Source organism: Antedon mediterranea, chromosome 7 (assembly GCF_964355755.1).
Source record: "Antedon mediterranea chromosome 7, ecAntMedi1.1, whole genome shotgun sequence".
NCBI lineage: Eukaryota > Metazoa > Echinodermata > Crinoidea > Comatulida > Antedonidae > Antedon > Antedon mediterranea.
This window is the reverse complement of record NC_092676.1, coordinates 6,696,425-6,712,565: the sequence shown is the minus strand read 5'-3', so window position 1 is coordinate 6,712,565 and position 16,141 is coordinate 6,696,425. Positions and strand designations below refer to the sequence as shown.

The window sequence follows — 16,141 nt, the reverse complement described above, 5'->3', positions numbered from 1 at the left end:
AGAACATTGCATTCATCTTATCTAGATAAATGGTCTGTGTTAGTTGGTTTGAAATATACACAAAATGAGACATCATTGAACTTTGATAAGCATTTATATTTTATGCTGTAAAATTAGAAAACTTAAACTAAATAAGAAAATAAACATTATTTTGTGGAGAAAAGTAAAACTTGGTATAATTACTAAAATCATAAAATGTGTAACCCGCCTTCTAATCATAGTACAATATTATGACGGCAAATCCGCCGTTTACATTGGCATCTAGGCCCACACTTGAGTGAAGCCTGCTAAATCAAGTGTGATAATAATTATAATAAAAATAATAACAGTCATCAAACTAAATGAGCAAAGTCAAAGCTTCTAATAACTTACAATCTGGAATCCTTTTAACAATCAATCTTAAATGATTAAATTCTCAGTTGATTCATTATTGTGTTCTCTTTCGAATAATATTAATATTATTTACTAAACTTGAGATCGTTGTTCGAGGCCACACAATGAGGGCGCACAAAAACTTTCGCACAACAAAACACAAAAACAGTAGGTCCGGTACCTCGGCCGATTATTAGCTGTTTTTTAACCAGAAACTTGAAATAGGCAAAGTATATTATTTATAATAAATGTACGGTAGCAAAAATAAAAAGTATAATGATGATGAATAACTAATTATCTCATGACGGTGACGGTATATAGACATAATAGGGACTTTAGGAAACACGACGGTAAGGAGAGGACGACGAATATCCTGTGTTCGCTAGAGCGTAACATCATATACAGTCAACATAGCCGTTTTATCAGTTACGCACCTTTGAGCGAAGACGACGACCGAGCCGGTCGTCGTCTTCGCTCAAAGGTGCGTAACTGATAAAACGGCTCGTCCTGTCTCGTGGCCTTTCTGTTTCGCTTTGTCCGGTGATTCAGCATAGGCCTAGCCCTCCTAGCTATGGGCCTCGTATACAAGCGCCGCCTTTAACAACCATTATAACGCAATAAAAATGTTATTTCATTAAACAATTAAATTGGAAGTTCAAATATTATTTAGAGTCTTGAGAATTCCACGTTTAAGGATATATATACATTATTTCTAGTCGTTCCTACACATGCAGCAGCAACCAATGCAAGATTGAGCAGAATGTGGCAAGAATACAGCGATGTTCAACGATCAGTACACTCGCTTCTCACAACTGCCAGCAGACTACTTAACCGAACAACTTAACTCTTGACGTCAGACGCAACTAAGCTTAATAACACACACATTATCTCAATTCTGTTACTGTATGCATGAATATTCATTTATTTATTATATCAGTTAATTTGTAACTTGAAATTGAAATTGTAAACGGAATAATAGTTTAAAATAATATAATGTTGACATTTCTGTAAACTTGATTTTTTGATTATGGCTTTTTATATAATAATTGTTACTGTTCAATAAAATGAAATATTTACTTAAAGCTGTTTATATTGTAAGTATTTATGCATGAATATTCATTTATTTATTATATCAGTTAATTTGTAACTTGAAATTAAAATTGTAAACGGAATAATAGTTTAAAATAATATAATGTTGACATTTCTGTATTTGATTGATTTTTTGATTATGACTTTTTATATAATAATTGTTACTGTTCAATAAAATGAAATGTTTACTTAAAGTTGTTTATATTGTAAGTATTTTTATTCGTCGTCCATTAGGCTATGAATGGGTATCACTACTACTAATCTATTAATCTGAAAATTAAAAAAAAAATCATTTATTAAAACATTAATTAAAAGTTAATTAATGAATGTATTAATTAGTGTAGAATACGTGCGTATGCATTACATTTCCTCAAACACACTAGGCCTACAGTATTACTCACAATACAAGCATCGGTGGCGCGCCATACAATTCGGCTTTTTAATCCGGCGGCCGAGATTGTCGGCGGCCGAGATGGATCTAACCCAACGGGAAATGGCAACTTTTTCGTCATTCAAGAAGTTAAGATGATGGAATTTCACGCTAAGCTCAGCCCACTTTGTTAAAAGCTCATGCATAAATTATTAATGAGGACCGTCCTGTGGCTTCCCGTCGTGTTTCTTAAAGTCCCTAATAATAATGGCGAAGGTGGGCCAGACCAGTTAACATAAAACAATGCAAAACTGACATAAGTGAAGCGAGCGTTAAAACAATGAGTATCGACTTTTGTGCGCCTAAAAAGTTTGAGTCCTAGATCGTCAAATCCTTCTGTTTAACTTTGTATCATAAAATAAGTAACACAACCAAAAAAAAACTTTGTTGACACATGATAACTTGAACGCACGCGTCAGAATTCGTTACGTTACTCATGATTTGGTTTCAACGGATGTACACAGTTCTTAGACTATAAAGCTTGCCGGTTTATAGTTTCTAAAAGCATGTAACAGCATCGATATTGCAGAAAAAAAAATCTAAAAGAAAAATGAAAACAAAACTATTTAGAAGGAGGCCTATGGTATTCTAATTGACTATGATAAATATTGTTAGTATAAAATAATAGACCTACCGTACAGTAATACTTTTGGAACTAAAAGAGTCACATACACAATAATACTAAAAAAAATCCTGAGAAAAACATAAGTTGGAATAATTGCTATTATTAAGATTGTTTCGTTTTCAGCCATGTTAATCAATCATAGTCAACATCCCCAGCTTTCTAAACCGAATGTCCAACTAACATCATCTTTTTATTATACTATACAGATCACCATTTGTATACAGCAACACATCTACACTAATATAATCTAACCTATACTCTATCTCTAACAAATATTTAATCGTTTATCAACTAAAGCCGAAGTATAGTCGTTACTCGGGAACATTCAACACCAGGTAGGCTTACTTCATCAAAACTTCTATGATGAATGGATGACTAGTTAGGAGCAGGAACGCTGGTAGACCAAACCCAGTACCTTTTTTGATTACGATCATTCGGGAATTTACCTTTCGGTAATTACAAATGTTATTAGGCCTTTTATTGGAAAATTGACTAAACTTAGTGACATAGGGTGCAGGTGAAGTGAGAATTTGAATCACTATCACTGAATCAATTTCAAGAATATAAAACATAAAATATATATCTTATTTACAATATTCATTATAATAAAGATTGTTCCCCTGAAGAATAATTTTTACATTTTTGTTTTTAGTCACATAATACTTATTCACTTTGACCAAAAAATTGGATAGAAAACTGGTTGGAAGTCAATGGGTTTTTGGTTGACAAATGTATTGTTTTTAGTGTTTTTGAAGAAATTGATTAACTTTATTAAAACTACAAAATGACCAATTCAAAGTTTCTTTTTATCAACCTTCATTTTTAATGGATCTTGATGCCTATGACTATTTCATGTGCTGTTTTATCATCATCAAAATTATCTTTAGTCGTCAAAATTGTTAATAAAATGAAAATAAAGATAACTCACCCGAAGTTAAACGGTTGGGTAGCTGGCCTCGGTGGCAATTCCACACATGTTGTTTTCTCGAGTAATCTTGAAGTAACCTGCCATACCCCAAGAAGTACCCCAGCTGAAAAAAAATTAGAGAAACATTAACTAATCGCTTTTCTTTTAATTATGCCAAACTGTTTTAGTAGATTATTTTGGGCTAGAAAATAAAGATCGTTCTTACTGAATATCAGTGTATTTATTTTTATAAATATTGGTTGAGATGGTAAAAAAAATCATCTTGATCATATTAATTGATATTTTAGGATATTGTGGTTGCTTTTGTGGAAGATGCTATTTTTAATTTCCTGGTAAAATTGTTTCTCTTTTTGTTATTGTTTTGTATATGGATGTACTATCAGAAATAAAGGAAATGAATGAATGAATATTACATAGTTGCAACCGGAAAGCGACATAATTGCTATTATTAAGATTTTTTCGTTTCAGTCATGTTCATCAATCATAATCAACATCGCTAGCTTTCTATATATCTTCTTTTAATACTACAGCATATTGCAACACATCTACACTAGTAGAATCAAACATCCTATACTCTATCCAAACAATTTGTAATCTTTTATCAACTAAAGCCTAAGTATATTCGTTACTCGGGACCATTCTATAGTCAACACCAGGTAGGCTTACTTCATCAAAGCTTCTGAGAGAAACATTAACTTATCGCTTTTCGTTTAATTACGCCAAACTGTTTTAGTAAGATTATTTTCGGCTAGAAAATAAAGATCGTGTGGATGTACTATCAGAAATAAAGGAAATGAATGAATGAATATTACTTAGTTGCTATCTGAAAGCGACATAGGGGTTTCCTAATTTGGTCATGTGTACCTAATGTTCCACTCACCTGTTCTTGATCAACCAATAGGATTCACCAGATTGACTGTCTTCACCGTAACCAACAGCCAAGACTCCGTGATCCAGATTTTGGGTACTACAATCCGGTTCTGAGTAGACTCCTAATAAAATGAATACACAGATACAATTTCAGAGCATCAGTCATAACACTAATTTAGAATAGATGGGAAATATCACTTTGAAAAAAAAATTGAAAAAAGAAGATATTGGAACAAAATTTTAGATTTTTTTTTTTATAATAAAGTAAGAAAACTTACAAGAACGAATAAAATAACAGATTAAAAAGAGTTTAGTTTCGCATATGCAATAATAATGTGATTTCGTATATGTCATATTCGGTATCAGTAATTACGTGTTATTTGAAGCCCATAGTTAAACCCTTAAAACGTATTTTTTGTAGCTCATATCATATAACAAATATCTAATAAAATAATAATTTTTTTAACTAGGCTTCTTCAAATCAGAAAAACCAAGAGGTTAATACAGGAAAATTGTCAATCAAACAGTGTTTTGCTTCCCTCACGACAGAGAAAACTAATACAAGGTAAGTTGATAATTCTCTCTTCCATGCTAATACTATACTAATAACCTTGTTGATAGAGCTGGAATGACTGGTGGCTAGCATCCATTGCAACTGAGATTGGTCCGATATCTGCTACAGCACTCATTAAGTCTTTTTCGCTTCCAGACACAACATCTATGTAACCGGTAACGTTAGCAGCAACCAGATCAGAATTGTACTTGCATATACCATCCTACATAATATCATATTTATTTTTTTTTATCAAAAGAATAAATTATATTTTAGCAACCGGGAGAGTGCGGGGAGTATGTAGGCCTATATTAAAAAGCATTAGGTCACTGCGCATGCCGTATTTAGTTTAAAGTGCCTAATTAATGCATTGTATAAATAATTATAATAATTTTATTTTTTATGGAACATTATTTTTAAGCATATATGTTAATGTTGGTTTCTTCATATCCTGTAACAAGCAATGCTAATTTTAAGCCAATGTTCATGAATAATAATTAACAAAATTGAATTACGTTCATCAATTGGCCTATAGCTACATGTTGCAAACTTATAATGCAGATACTATCTCATCCATGTCAAATTTTTAACCTCCGTACCTCTGCAGTGTATGGATAGCTTTCTTCTGATTCAATACCAAAAGCTTTGATATATTCAAAGCCGTAATCCATCAATCCTCCCTCACAACCGTCATTACCATAGCTTTGAGAACAGTCAACAAGTTGCTGTTCACTGAGAGAGATCAGTTTGTTGTATTTCTTGAAATGCTGACCTTCTACAGAACCAGTCTACAAAAAATGTATAAAAAAAACAAAATACATTTTTGTTTGTTTATGTATATTGTATTAATTATTGTTTTGTAATGACGTCTCTCTATATAATGTTCATTATATAAAATAGATATTATATTACTATAATTTTTTTCTAAGGCTGACGACAGCATAAAATGATAACTAGCAGAGATTAATACCAAGTGGTGTATAAATTGTTGTTGTTGATTATGACAAGTTGATATGATAATGATGACGATGATGGAAAAAAAAGTAAACTTACAGTAGAGAATGCCCAGCAAGAACCACATTGTTGCTAAAAGCGAAACATTAAAACAAATTAATTTAGTGTTGATTAAAATAGTTGGTAACAAGTTACATTTCTTGATATTATATTTTTCTTCATATATGAAATATTTACGTAAGCCTAGCAGCAGCAAATAGTTACGTCCGAGCATTTCTAAATAACATCAATTAGCGTTGGTAATTTGGGTATATATCAGAAAGCGGATGGTTTAAAATCTTACCTGGTCCTTAACAGGTGTGACGTAACCTTTTTTGGTCCAGTCTACTTCAGTTGGAATTTTAAAATTTCTTGGTTTCAGATACTTTGAGCGACGAGTTATAATTTGTTTATCTCTTAAATAGCCATTGAAAAAGAAAACAAATTCAGCGTTCGTCTACAAAATAAAGTTAATATCAAAAGTTGCATCAGAAAAAGACACATTATCGCAGATTCATGTAAAATTGTAGGCCATTTTGGTAGCGTCCGAATAATTGACACACTCACAACCAAACTCACTTTTACTAAAACATGGCCCATATAACTCTGAATAGATGATCCTGTATACACGGAGTCTATGACACAATTTCTGAAATAAAGATACGACGTCCTTAATACTTACAAGATCAGCAAACTTGTTTATTCCGACAGTATAAGTGTGAAGTCCTTTGGCGTATTCAGCGTTGTGTTTTTGAATGAACTTCTGGTGGTCTTCAAATACAGATTTGCGGTAGACTTCTTCTTTTGAACTGTATGCCTTGTCTGAAAATGCAAACACGCGTAAGTTAGGCCAAAATTGTTAAATTTTTGGAGTTGTGGCTTGGTGGTTGTGGTGCTTGGCTACCAATCCTGTGTTCAAGTCCTGTCAGTGTTTTCTAATGACAAATTATAATTCCATTCCCAAAGACTTTATTTATGAGAACATCTTGTGTATATGTTTGTCTTGTGAACATGATTGCCACCGTTAAGAAGGATAGTAATGCATTCGGTTATGGTTTTCCGTGGCAATTTGCCTAAATATATATTTAAAAAGAAATCGAGTATCCTGTAATGAATTACAAACCTAAAAAAAAGTCCAGTGGCTTTAATCTCAAATAATTTATATTTGTAAAGCAATTAGCTTTTTGTTTTCTTTGTTAAGAAATACATAAGTTTTAACCGCCAAAGAGTTGGGCTGTAACCAAATTGTAACCTTTACAAACAAAAAACCAACAACATTTATTTTTCCACTTTGAAATAAATTTGTGTTACTTCCGCGTTGATTGGGAAATATGATTCTTTGTAAAGTATTGTACAAATAATTGTGAAGTACCTTGTTTGTGTAAAAAAGTTTCTGTGGGAAAGTACGCTGTGCGAACGAAAAAGCACCTTGTTAAGTCTGAAAGTGTGTTGTTCTGTCTGAAAGTACGATGTTTGTTTTGGCATCTAATGCTTTTCATACACTTAGTGACGTAGGCGTACAATGAAAGTGAAACGAACAACATTTTTTCTGCTTTATTGCACGTTTTGTTGCTGGTTGAAAGGTCTCAAAATTCCAACAATAATAACAACGCTTTGTGTTCTGAATACGAAGCACAGTTGTCAAATGCGACTAACAAATGTATAATTATTTTGGAATGCAGCCAATATGAATTTTTTGTAGGATCACAATGGACATTTCAATTGCAAATAACAATTTAAATGTTTGCTTGAAATAGAATATAAATTAAAACTAATACCATGTAAGGAAGTGTGTACCAATTATATTCAGGTTCTTCAGTGACAAAGTTTCAATAAATTGTCACGGTTAAGCGTTAACACAATGTGACAATAGATTTTGCTTCTGTCGTTCATGAAGTGATAAAGCATAATCATTAGTAGGCTTCCCTGTTACGATAATACACATGGAGATTTCCGTGTATTTTTCAAGTAGAAATCGAGGTATTTACATTTCAATTGTAGTGACTTCTGATACATTTTGATTTAAATTGGCCCTCGCTCACTTGACACGCATTACGAGGCTAGTTATGGTCCAAGAGGACGAAACACGCCCTCTCCGTTCTCGAAATAGAAATGTGTTAATCTTAAAAACTTTGCAATCACGTCATGATAGGCATTTTAAAGTTTTTGGCGAGTACATACTATTATTTAATTTAATTCTTACCATATTGTTTTTTGAACTTCTCCCATTCCATATTTGGCATTGCCACAGCGGCACCAATCAGTAACACGCACAGGAACAGCTTCATAATTTGTTATTGGACGTGGTAACAGATCAAAAGACACAACCTGAATGACAAGTACAGTACAGGTAGGCCTTTTATAACAATATAAAAGAATTGGTTTCAGGCACGTGAGTTTCGGTATTGAAAACAACGTCGCGTAAACAATCTTACAAGAATAGATGAGTCAGCAAATGAAATATAATGTGCGGTATTATTATACGCACGTCATCAAAGTGTATTGTATGAAATAAATGTGTTCACTAAAGCAAAAACCTAAACTCATATGATTTAAATAGATTTAAGATTTAATCATGGTTAGGTACTTTTTTGAAGACAGAAATGTCGTCACTGTTTTATACCTAGAAGTTAAAGATAATATCCTTTCTAGGTATGAAACAATCATAGGGAATGTATTAATGCCTGTACTCTGCCATGGTTATTCGAATCAATTTGATGGTCAAAAATTTAGCATAAATTATAGGCCTATTTAGAACACGCATACTACTTAGTCACAAGTTGAATGACTCAGAAACAAAAGTTGTGTCTTTCATTTATTTCAATATCAATTGTTTACATTACTGTAAAATTAATTTTACACAATTACAAAGTTTTGTTTACTGAAAAGAAGACAACATTTAAATATATTTTAACATTAAATAATATGAAACGCACAATCAACAACTGTTTTAGCAACATAAGAATAATCTGAACTTATTACCAGTATTTGTAATGGCATGAACACAAATATAGGTTGTCTTATATTGTGATAGACAAATAACAATAGCAACTGTGTTTAACGGTAGGCCTATCAATAGTATAGTTTACTTGATGAATAAACGATGATTATAATATAGGTCAATCGAGTTTATCGATGATAATGCTATTCTGTATCGCTGTAGGCCCTTATTATTCCATAAATACACAGTTTCATTATGTACAATACAGTCTAGTGTTATTGAACGCACACGTTTACAAGTTTGAAATGTACTTGATATCCAACATTTTATTTCATTCTGCGTATAATGATTATGAAGTCTCGTGTGTTATAAACAAACGTAAGCAGCGTTGTTGATAATAATTTAGACGGTCTAAAAGAAAAAGAAAATTTACGGTTTTAATGATAAATCGTTAGCATGTACTAATATCAACCAATTATTATCAAAAAGACAAATAAAGCTCCCAATCCCGTAGTTACCATTTATTGGTGGATTTTATTGTAAAATAGTTATAAACATAATATAAATTATTATTGGATTGGAATATTGCAAGCTATGGCACATGTTGATTTCGTCATCATAAAAAATGTTTATTATTATCTGATCTTCATAACTTCACTGTTAACTCACCTAAAGTTAAACCAATGGGTAGCTGGCCAGAGTAGCAATACCACACATGTTATCTTTGCGGGTAATCTTGAAGTAACCTTCCATTCCCCATGCAGTACCCCAGCTAAAATAAAATGTTCACATGTATTTCTTTAAACTATGAAGAATTGTACCAAATGTTTTTAAGTCAAATGGTTATGCTTTAGTTCATAGAAATTGCACCCCCTTTATCGTCACTGAATTCGTGGTGGGTCTTCTACTATAGGTACGGTGATACTGCAGTGTCTCAGCTGTTTTATTATACTGTGTACTGTATAGTTCCCATCGAGATAGTGGCCTTCGGGTGTCTCCGTACCGATTCGGATCGGATTCTGTGTAGACTTATGTATTTTGCTGCTCACCTATTCTTGACCAACCAATAGGGGTCACTGGTGTCGCTATCTTCACCGTAGCCAACAACCAAGACTGCATGATCCAGACCAGAAACGGCGCTATTGCAACTTCTTTCACGGTAGACTCCTAATAAAAGATACAATAGTATATTCCAAATTCAAAATTGAAAAAAAAAATTTACAAATACTGAAACTATTAATCCGAGATTCAAAATGCTGATAAAATATCTTGATACCATACTACAGTCTAACGTTTTGGCCGTTACAATCATTGTTGTGATAAAAATGCTTTTAAAGTAAAATAACAGGAAATGACAACAAATAAATATAATGTAATTGTCAGCCTTTTATTGTTTTTGGCTGTTTCTACAAACTAAACATGCGATTTATGTCCGATTTCGCTTGAATGTGCCACTTTTTTAAAGATGAAATGTTAACAACGTTAACGAAATGAAAATAGGCATTAGAAAACAAAATGACCACCGCGTAACGTAACCAAGGTAACAATGTGATGGGATTGAATAAAAATGCTCGTGTTAAGTTTATCTAAACTTCTTGATATATGAGTTACATATTTTACATTTTCGTCATTAACAATGATATCGCATAAACATTCGAAAAAAAAAACGAAAACAAAACAATAATATCTGTATGATAAAGCATGAATGAGGCATGAGTTGCATCCATCGATGCCGAAATTGGTCCGACAGCGGCCACAGCATTCAGTAAGTCTTCGCTGTAGGACATAACGTCGATGTAACCATTGACAGTAGCAGCAACCATGCTAGCATCAAACTTGCACATATCATTCTAAATATAAATTATCTAAATTATACGATGCTTTGGTTTGTAATAGATAGTATTACTTTGAGGAATCATTGCGTCAACGCGCGGTATAGTTTGAATTCATTAACTGATTTAATATAGCGTTTCATACTTGTAGTATGAAACGCTATTAAATCAATATTGGAAGGAGATTCAAGATGCAAAAACAACTACAAGGTTTTTGACAGTGAAGCTTTATACACCGATGAGTGTGCTAGCGAAAAATCATTTTTTTATACACAGAATGTAGGAAGTATATTCGGTATTTAAGCTCTGTCTAAACTATCCAACTGTTTTGACAAAATAAGTATGATGTGCTCAAATAAAGTAGTGATATGCTCAAATATGGTAGTGATTATGACATCATAATGCCCATATATGGGAACATTACATTGTCACATAAGTTTGATAGCGTAGACAGGGCTTTCAGTAGTCAGTCTTTCGAAAGGCAATCTTAAAAAATGTTAACATAAACAACTATGTGTGGTGTTCAGGTTAGTAGTACACCAAACAATGTATTTTAATTAATATAAAATTGGTTATTGTAAATAGAAAAGTTAACCAAAAAAATGTTAAGAAAAACAGAAAATAATGAAAAAAGGTAGAACGTGTTTAGAAGTTATGTAATGAAACATTGAATGAATAAAGGTGGTGGTGAACCGCAAAAGATAAAAAAAACATAGATAGAAGGAACTAGGAAGTAGTTCCATACCTCTGCATTGTATGGATAGTTTGCTTCAGATGCTATACCACCATTGGCTTTGATGTATTTAAAACCGTTGTCCATCAATCCTCCTTCACAACCATTGTTACCATAGCCATTAGAACAGTCCAGAAGTTGCTGTTCACTGAGAGAGATCAGTTTGTTGTATTTCTTGAAATGCTGACCTTCCAAAGAACCAATCTATAAAAAAAGATCATTTTAAAGTCTGAAATAATTGTTTTATTATCTTTCGTGGTTAACTACCAAATATTCAAACATTTGTTTTCAATTAATTTAACTCTACAGTTCACTCTGTCGGTCGGTTGGTCGGTGGGTCGGCAAACACTGAGCACGCGACTGCAGTCATATATATGGCCTTGTTTATACATCTATCTATCTTTTTTTTTCCGTAACATTCTGTGTTTGTATCCTCTTTAATATTATTTTGAAAAATATTTCATACTACTAATAAACTATCAACATTACTGAACATTATATATATATATATATATATATATATATATATATATATATATATATATATCACATTACACTAATGCTAACAAATTGTAAAACTGTACTTAAAACTATAACTACCGTCATCTATTAACGGCCGCTAATTAATATAGTTATATATTGTATTTTATGTATATAAACACAGTATGTTTTGTTTAGTTATCTTTCCTTTTCTATCATAATACACATACATTATCATCATAAAAACTGAAATATTTGTTTTTTTCTATAGCCTATAGTCCCCTATTATAATTATAGTTTGACGATAAACATAAATAAAAAAAAGCTTATGCCTTAAAGCTCATCATTAAATTGTCATGGTATCGATTGTAATTTCTATCGCAATGACGCCATGATTAAATACTTTTGTCGAAAAGATGATGAAACATCTTTGTTAATATCAATTATAAACTTACCGCAGAAAATGCCCAGCTAGAATCGCATTGTCCCTAGAAAGAGGAACGTTTTGAAAGAACAAAAAAATAAATATATGTATTAAATTTTGAACACATTTACGGATAAATCAATTTTTTATTGTCATTTTATATTTGTTTTCTCTTTTACTACCATTTTAACAAACTTAGATCTTACCTGGTTTTTTACAGGCGTGACATAACCCTCTTTTCTCCAGTCAACTTCAGTTGGAGCTTGGAAATTACTTGGTCTCAGATACGTTGATCCCCGAGTTTTGTTTGATCTTAAATTGCCATTGAAAAATGAAACAAATTCAGCGTTCGTCTACAAAAAGAAAGAAATGAAAAATAAAATTACATTACATACGATATAAACAAGCATTTTGGCAGGTAACTTATTATATTATTATTAAATAGTGGTAGTATTAGGTAACATATATATATAGTATTATTATATTATTAAATAGTAGTAGTAGTAGGTAAAATGTATATATAGTATTAGGCAACATGTATTAAAGATGTATTGTCCCTTTGACTAATTCCTAAGAAAATAAAAAATAAAAGATTTCGAAAAAAAGTGGGTCATTTTGAAGTATCATAATAGTTATTAACTTTCACCTAAAATTAGTCGAAAAAAAAAACCATTTAACTGAAATACAGACGTTTTTGGTTCAAAAAATTACTTTGACTTCCAGGCAAAGTTTTCGATCAAAACATATCTCATAATGAAACGCGCTTATTTGGCTACTCTGTATGCATAATCATAAAACTTCCTCGTGATCTGTGTGAAAATAACTTCTCAACCGTGACGAGTTGTAAACAATCCTAATTAGCATCATGCATAATGCATACTCATCTTTGTTTACTTTCGCTCCTGACAATTATCAGACGAAATGTAATCACATTAGTTTACCTGTTAATTACGTAAACTTGTTGTTTTTGGCTCAAATATAGGGGCGCCGTTTACCGTACCTAAAGAGCCAACAACAACATCGGCAAGGGTTCGAGGCCGACTCGCTCCTAGTTCTGGTGGTGGAACAAGTCTTCTCGGATAAGGACTATAAACCGTAGGTCCAGTGTACACAGTTATAACCTGTGTGTACTTTAAAGAACCCAGTTCATTATTCGAAAAAGAGTAGGGGGGTTACCCCGGTGAACTGGTTCACACAATAGCCCCTGTATCAGGGAGATTACCACCTATCTGATAGGACAGTGATTAATACACTATTGGTAATCCTTGGCCACATTGCCTAAAGACATAAAATAAAATAAAATAAATAAAATAAATGTTCGACTTAAAGTGAATAACTTTAATATTACTTTGATATGGCCAATTTAATTTTAGAATATTTTGACCTTCATTTTTTTTTTGTTTCAAGGTACAATACATCTTTAAGTAAATAGACCCAAATTGTATTTTTTTTGTTGTATTCCTATGCCATTTAATAATTAATACATGCCCGCCCCTCAAATTCGTACACCTTGTGTAGCGCCCTCAATACATACAAAGTCAGCAAATTTGTTGATTCCGACAGTATAAGTGTGAAGTCCTTCGGCGAATTCAGCGTTGTGTTTTTGAATGAACTTCTGGTTGTCTTCAAATACAGATTGGCGGTATATTTCTTCACCTGGGGTGTAAGTTTTGTCTGAAACATTAAACAGATTAAAGGTTTATACCTAGTTTCTTTATTATTAGTTAACGTCACACAAGCAATCTTTGCTCGTTGTTTATCAAATTATCGGCTTCTTTTTTTAAAAGATAGCTCCTGTAAAATGCTCAACATTATATAAATTGTTTTCAACAAAATCTATTATAACCACTCCTTTTAATAATTTCAGAAAGCGGTGGACAAAACGAGCATTCATTTTAAAGTAGTGCTAACTTTCAATGTGGGCAATTTGTTTTCGGAAAAAATATCTAAATCATATTTTTATAATAATAAATCCCAATTTTAAACTCGGAGCTACTGTACTAAGAAAGTTGACCTCAATTATACTCGTTTAAACGGTGCTTTGGTTTCTTAATTTTAGAAACATTTATGGGGCTATGAGAATCGTCGGAAAATTATTATTTTACGAAGAATATTAAAACTTGCGACGACAGTGGACAGCTCTATCCGTTAGATATAGTAGGACAAACACGTTAGTATACACCAAGCCTTATGTTAAAGTCATTCGATAGCCATTGATTTAGATTTTATTCCGATTCAAAATATAACACCGTTACAGTAGGCCTACGTTGTTAAAATAGTATACGTTTCAAATACCATATGTAATCCTTACCAAACGTTCTTTTAAACTTCTCCCATTCATGATTTGGCATTGCCACAGCGGCACCAATAAGTAACACACACAGGAACAGCTTCATATTTCGTTAGTGATAGGTGGTACGAACAGATAAAAAAAAAACAACTTGAATGATTGATTGCATGAAAGCGAGTCTCAATCTACCAAATCATGTTGATATCACGTGATGAAATATCTGATTCTGATTTGCATACGCACCTGGATACGTCTAAGCGTAATACCATAACGTAATACAAAAGATATTTTTCTAAAGGTGGGATAAAATCAAATTTATATTAGCAACACACATACAAAATATCCAACGCTTTCTTGTTCGCCTAGTGGAAAACATACTTTTTATTTATGTTTATAAAAAAGCAGCAGCACACCTTTTGTTTGAGGTAGTATTTATTTATTTTTAAATTAATTAATTTGACTGATAACAAAGAAAGCCTAGTATAAAGTACAGATCTAATAACACTGTGGAGGTGGAGTGGGGCTACGGGCAAGATTGGTTCATAGCCGCCCGCGTGGAGCGCCGTGAAAACGAAACATTGACGTTTGATTTGATTTGCCGTAACCGTTTCGGAACAGGTGTGAAAGACTCTATAGAAGATCGGAAAAGGCGTGCAATAGCAGAATGTGACATGGCGTGCGTTAACAGGGAATTAGAAATAATGTTTAACAAAACCTTAGACATAGTGTATATACAGACTGGGGATTGATATCGGAGAATATTTTATTTGAAACGCATACTTATTAGTCCGTGATGGCCCACCGGATATGCTCTTGGTTACTATGAACAAACACATTCCACTATGAAACATCGAAGATAAAACGATTTTAATCGTTTTTATCTTCGATAATCTTATTTAAAAATATCGTACTTGAAAAATGTCTATGACACGATTGAGGATAACGATTGATGTCATAAGAGGAGAAGGACCATCCTTCCTTCTGCCTCCCTTAGTCAAAACATAATTGAGCCCTCAATCGTTCACACCGTGTGTGCTGTAAACAATCAACTGTATACTATGGCTGCCAATGTCATGTTTAGCCAGTCTCACAGTTAGTCCGGACAGGAGGAGGATATCACCACCAGACAGGGGACAAATTGCCATCTAGCTTTTCTAGACCAGAATGTTCAGTTGATTACGAATCTGGAAGGTAATCGATCAGTATTGAAGGCGTTTTCGAGATATAAAGGTTAAAGTTCAAAATTGACATGATTACAAAAATGTATTAAATGTATATATAACCAATTGAGTTCCTCCATAAAGAAAGGCCTGATCTAATCTGTAATTATTCAACATCTGTGAGTTTTTCTGTGATGTATTTAGCTACATTGAGTTGTTAAAGATCTAGGTCTATTAATATTATGTCTAATTGTAATGTTATTATGTTATATACAGGATGATCTAATATTAAAATAGAACGTATATAACTCACTCTGTATTTTAAATAGGCCTATGTTGTTTATTTGTTTAATTTCTAATAACTATTGTTACTCACGTTAAAGATTCATTGACCACCAAAAACATAAAACATGAAGAATAA

At 32.4% G+C, this 16,141-nt stretch overlaps 2 protein-coding genes across 2 annotated transcripts; both read right to left on the bottom strand.

Annotated features, from left to right (window-relative positions):
* Positions 1-876: 876 nt before the first annotated feature.
* LOC140055057 (procathepsin L-like) lies at positions 877-8,199 on the bottom strand. Its single transcript, XM_072100233.1, has 9 exons — positions 8,064-8,199; positions 6,543-6,682; positions 6,165-6,317; positions 5,921-5,953; positions 5,467-5,655; positions 4,925-5,090; positions 4,325-4,436; positions 3,445-3,547; positions 877-2,430 (listed from the first exon to the last, which is right to left on the bottom strand). Exons 1-8 carry the CDS (start codon positions 8,146-8,148, stop codon positions 3,451-3,453), a joined length of 975 nt encoding a protein of 324 aa, XP_071956334.1. The 5' UTR covers positions 8,149-8,199; the 3' UTR covers positions 877-2,430; positions 3,445-3,450.
* Positions 8,200-9,476: 1,277 nt separating this feature from the next.
* On the bottom strand, positions 9,477-14,666 carry LOC140054996 (procathepsin L-like). The gene is made up of 9 exons (XM_072100140.1): positions 14,582-14,666; positions 13,805-13,944; positions 12,477-12,623; positions 12,302-12,334; positions 11,379-11,570; positions 10,422-10,651; positions 10,083-10,129; positions 9,851-9,968; positions 9,477-9,573 (listed from the first exon to the last, which is right to left on the bottom strand). The coding sequence occupies exons 1-9, from the start codon at positions 14,664-14,666 to the stop codon at positions 9,477-9,479; spliced, it is 1,089 nt and encodes a 362-aa protein (XP_071956241.1).
* Positions 14,667-16,141: the final 1,475 nt, after the last annotated feature.

Coding starts and splice junctions, on each gene's coding strand:
- LOC140055057 (XM_072100233.1), bottom strand. CDS start 8,148: ATGAAGCTGTTCCTGTGCGTGTTACTGATTGGTGCCGCTGTGGCAATG. Junction 5,954..6,164: donor TCACACCTGTTAAGGACCAG/GTAAGATTTTAA, acceptor TTTCGCTTTTAG/CAACAATGTGGTTCTTGCTG. Junction 5,656..5,920: donor CTTGCTGGGCATTCTCTACT/GTAAGTTTACTT, acceptor CATTTTTTGTAG/ACTGGTTCTGTAGAAGGTCA.
- LOC140054996 (XM_072100140.1), bottom strand. CDS start 14,666: ATGAAGCTGTTCCTGTGTGTGTTACTTATTGGTGCCGCTGTGGCAATG. Junction 10,652..11,378: donor ACTATCCATACAATGCAGAG/GTATGGAACTAC, acceptor ATTTATATTTAG/AATGATATGTGCAAGTTTGA. Junction 10,130..10,421: donor TCATTGTTAATGACGAAAAT/GTAAAATATGTA, acceptor TTACTTTAAAAG/CATTTTTATCACAACAATGA.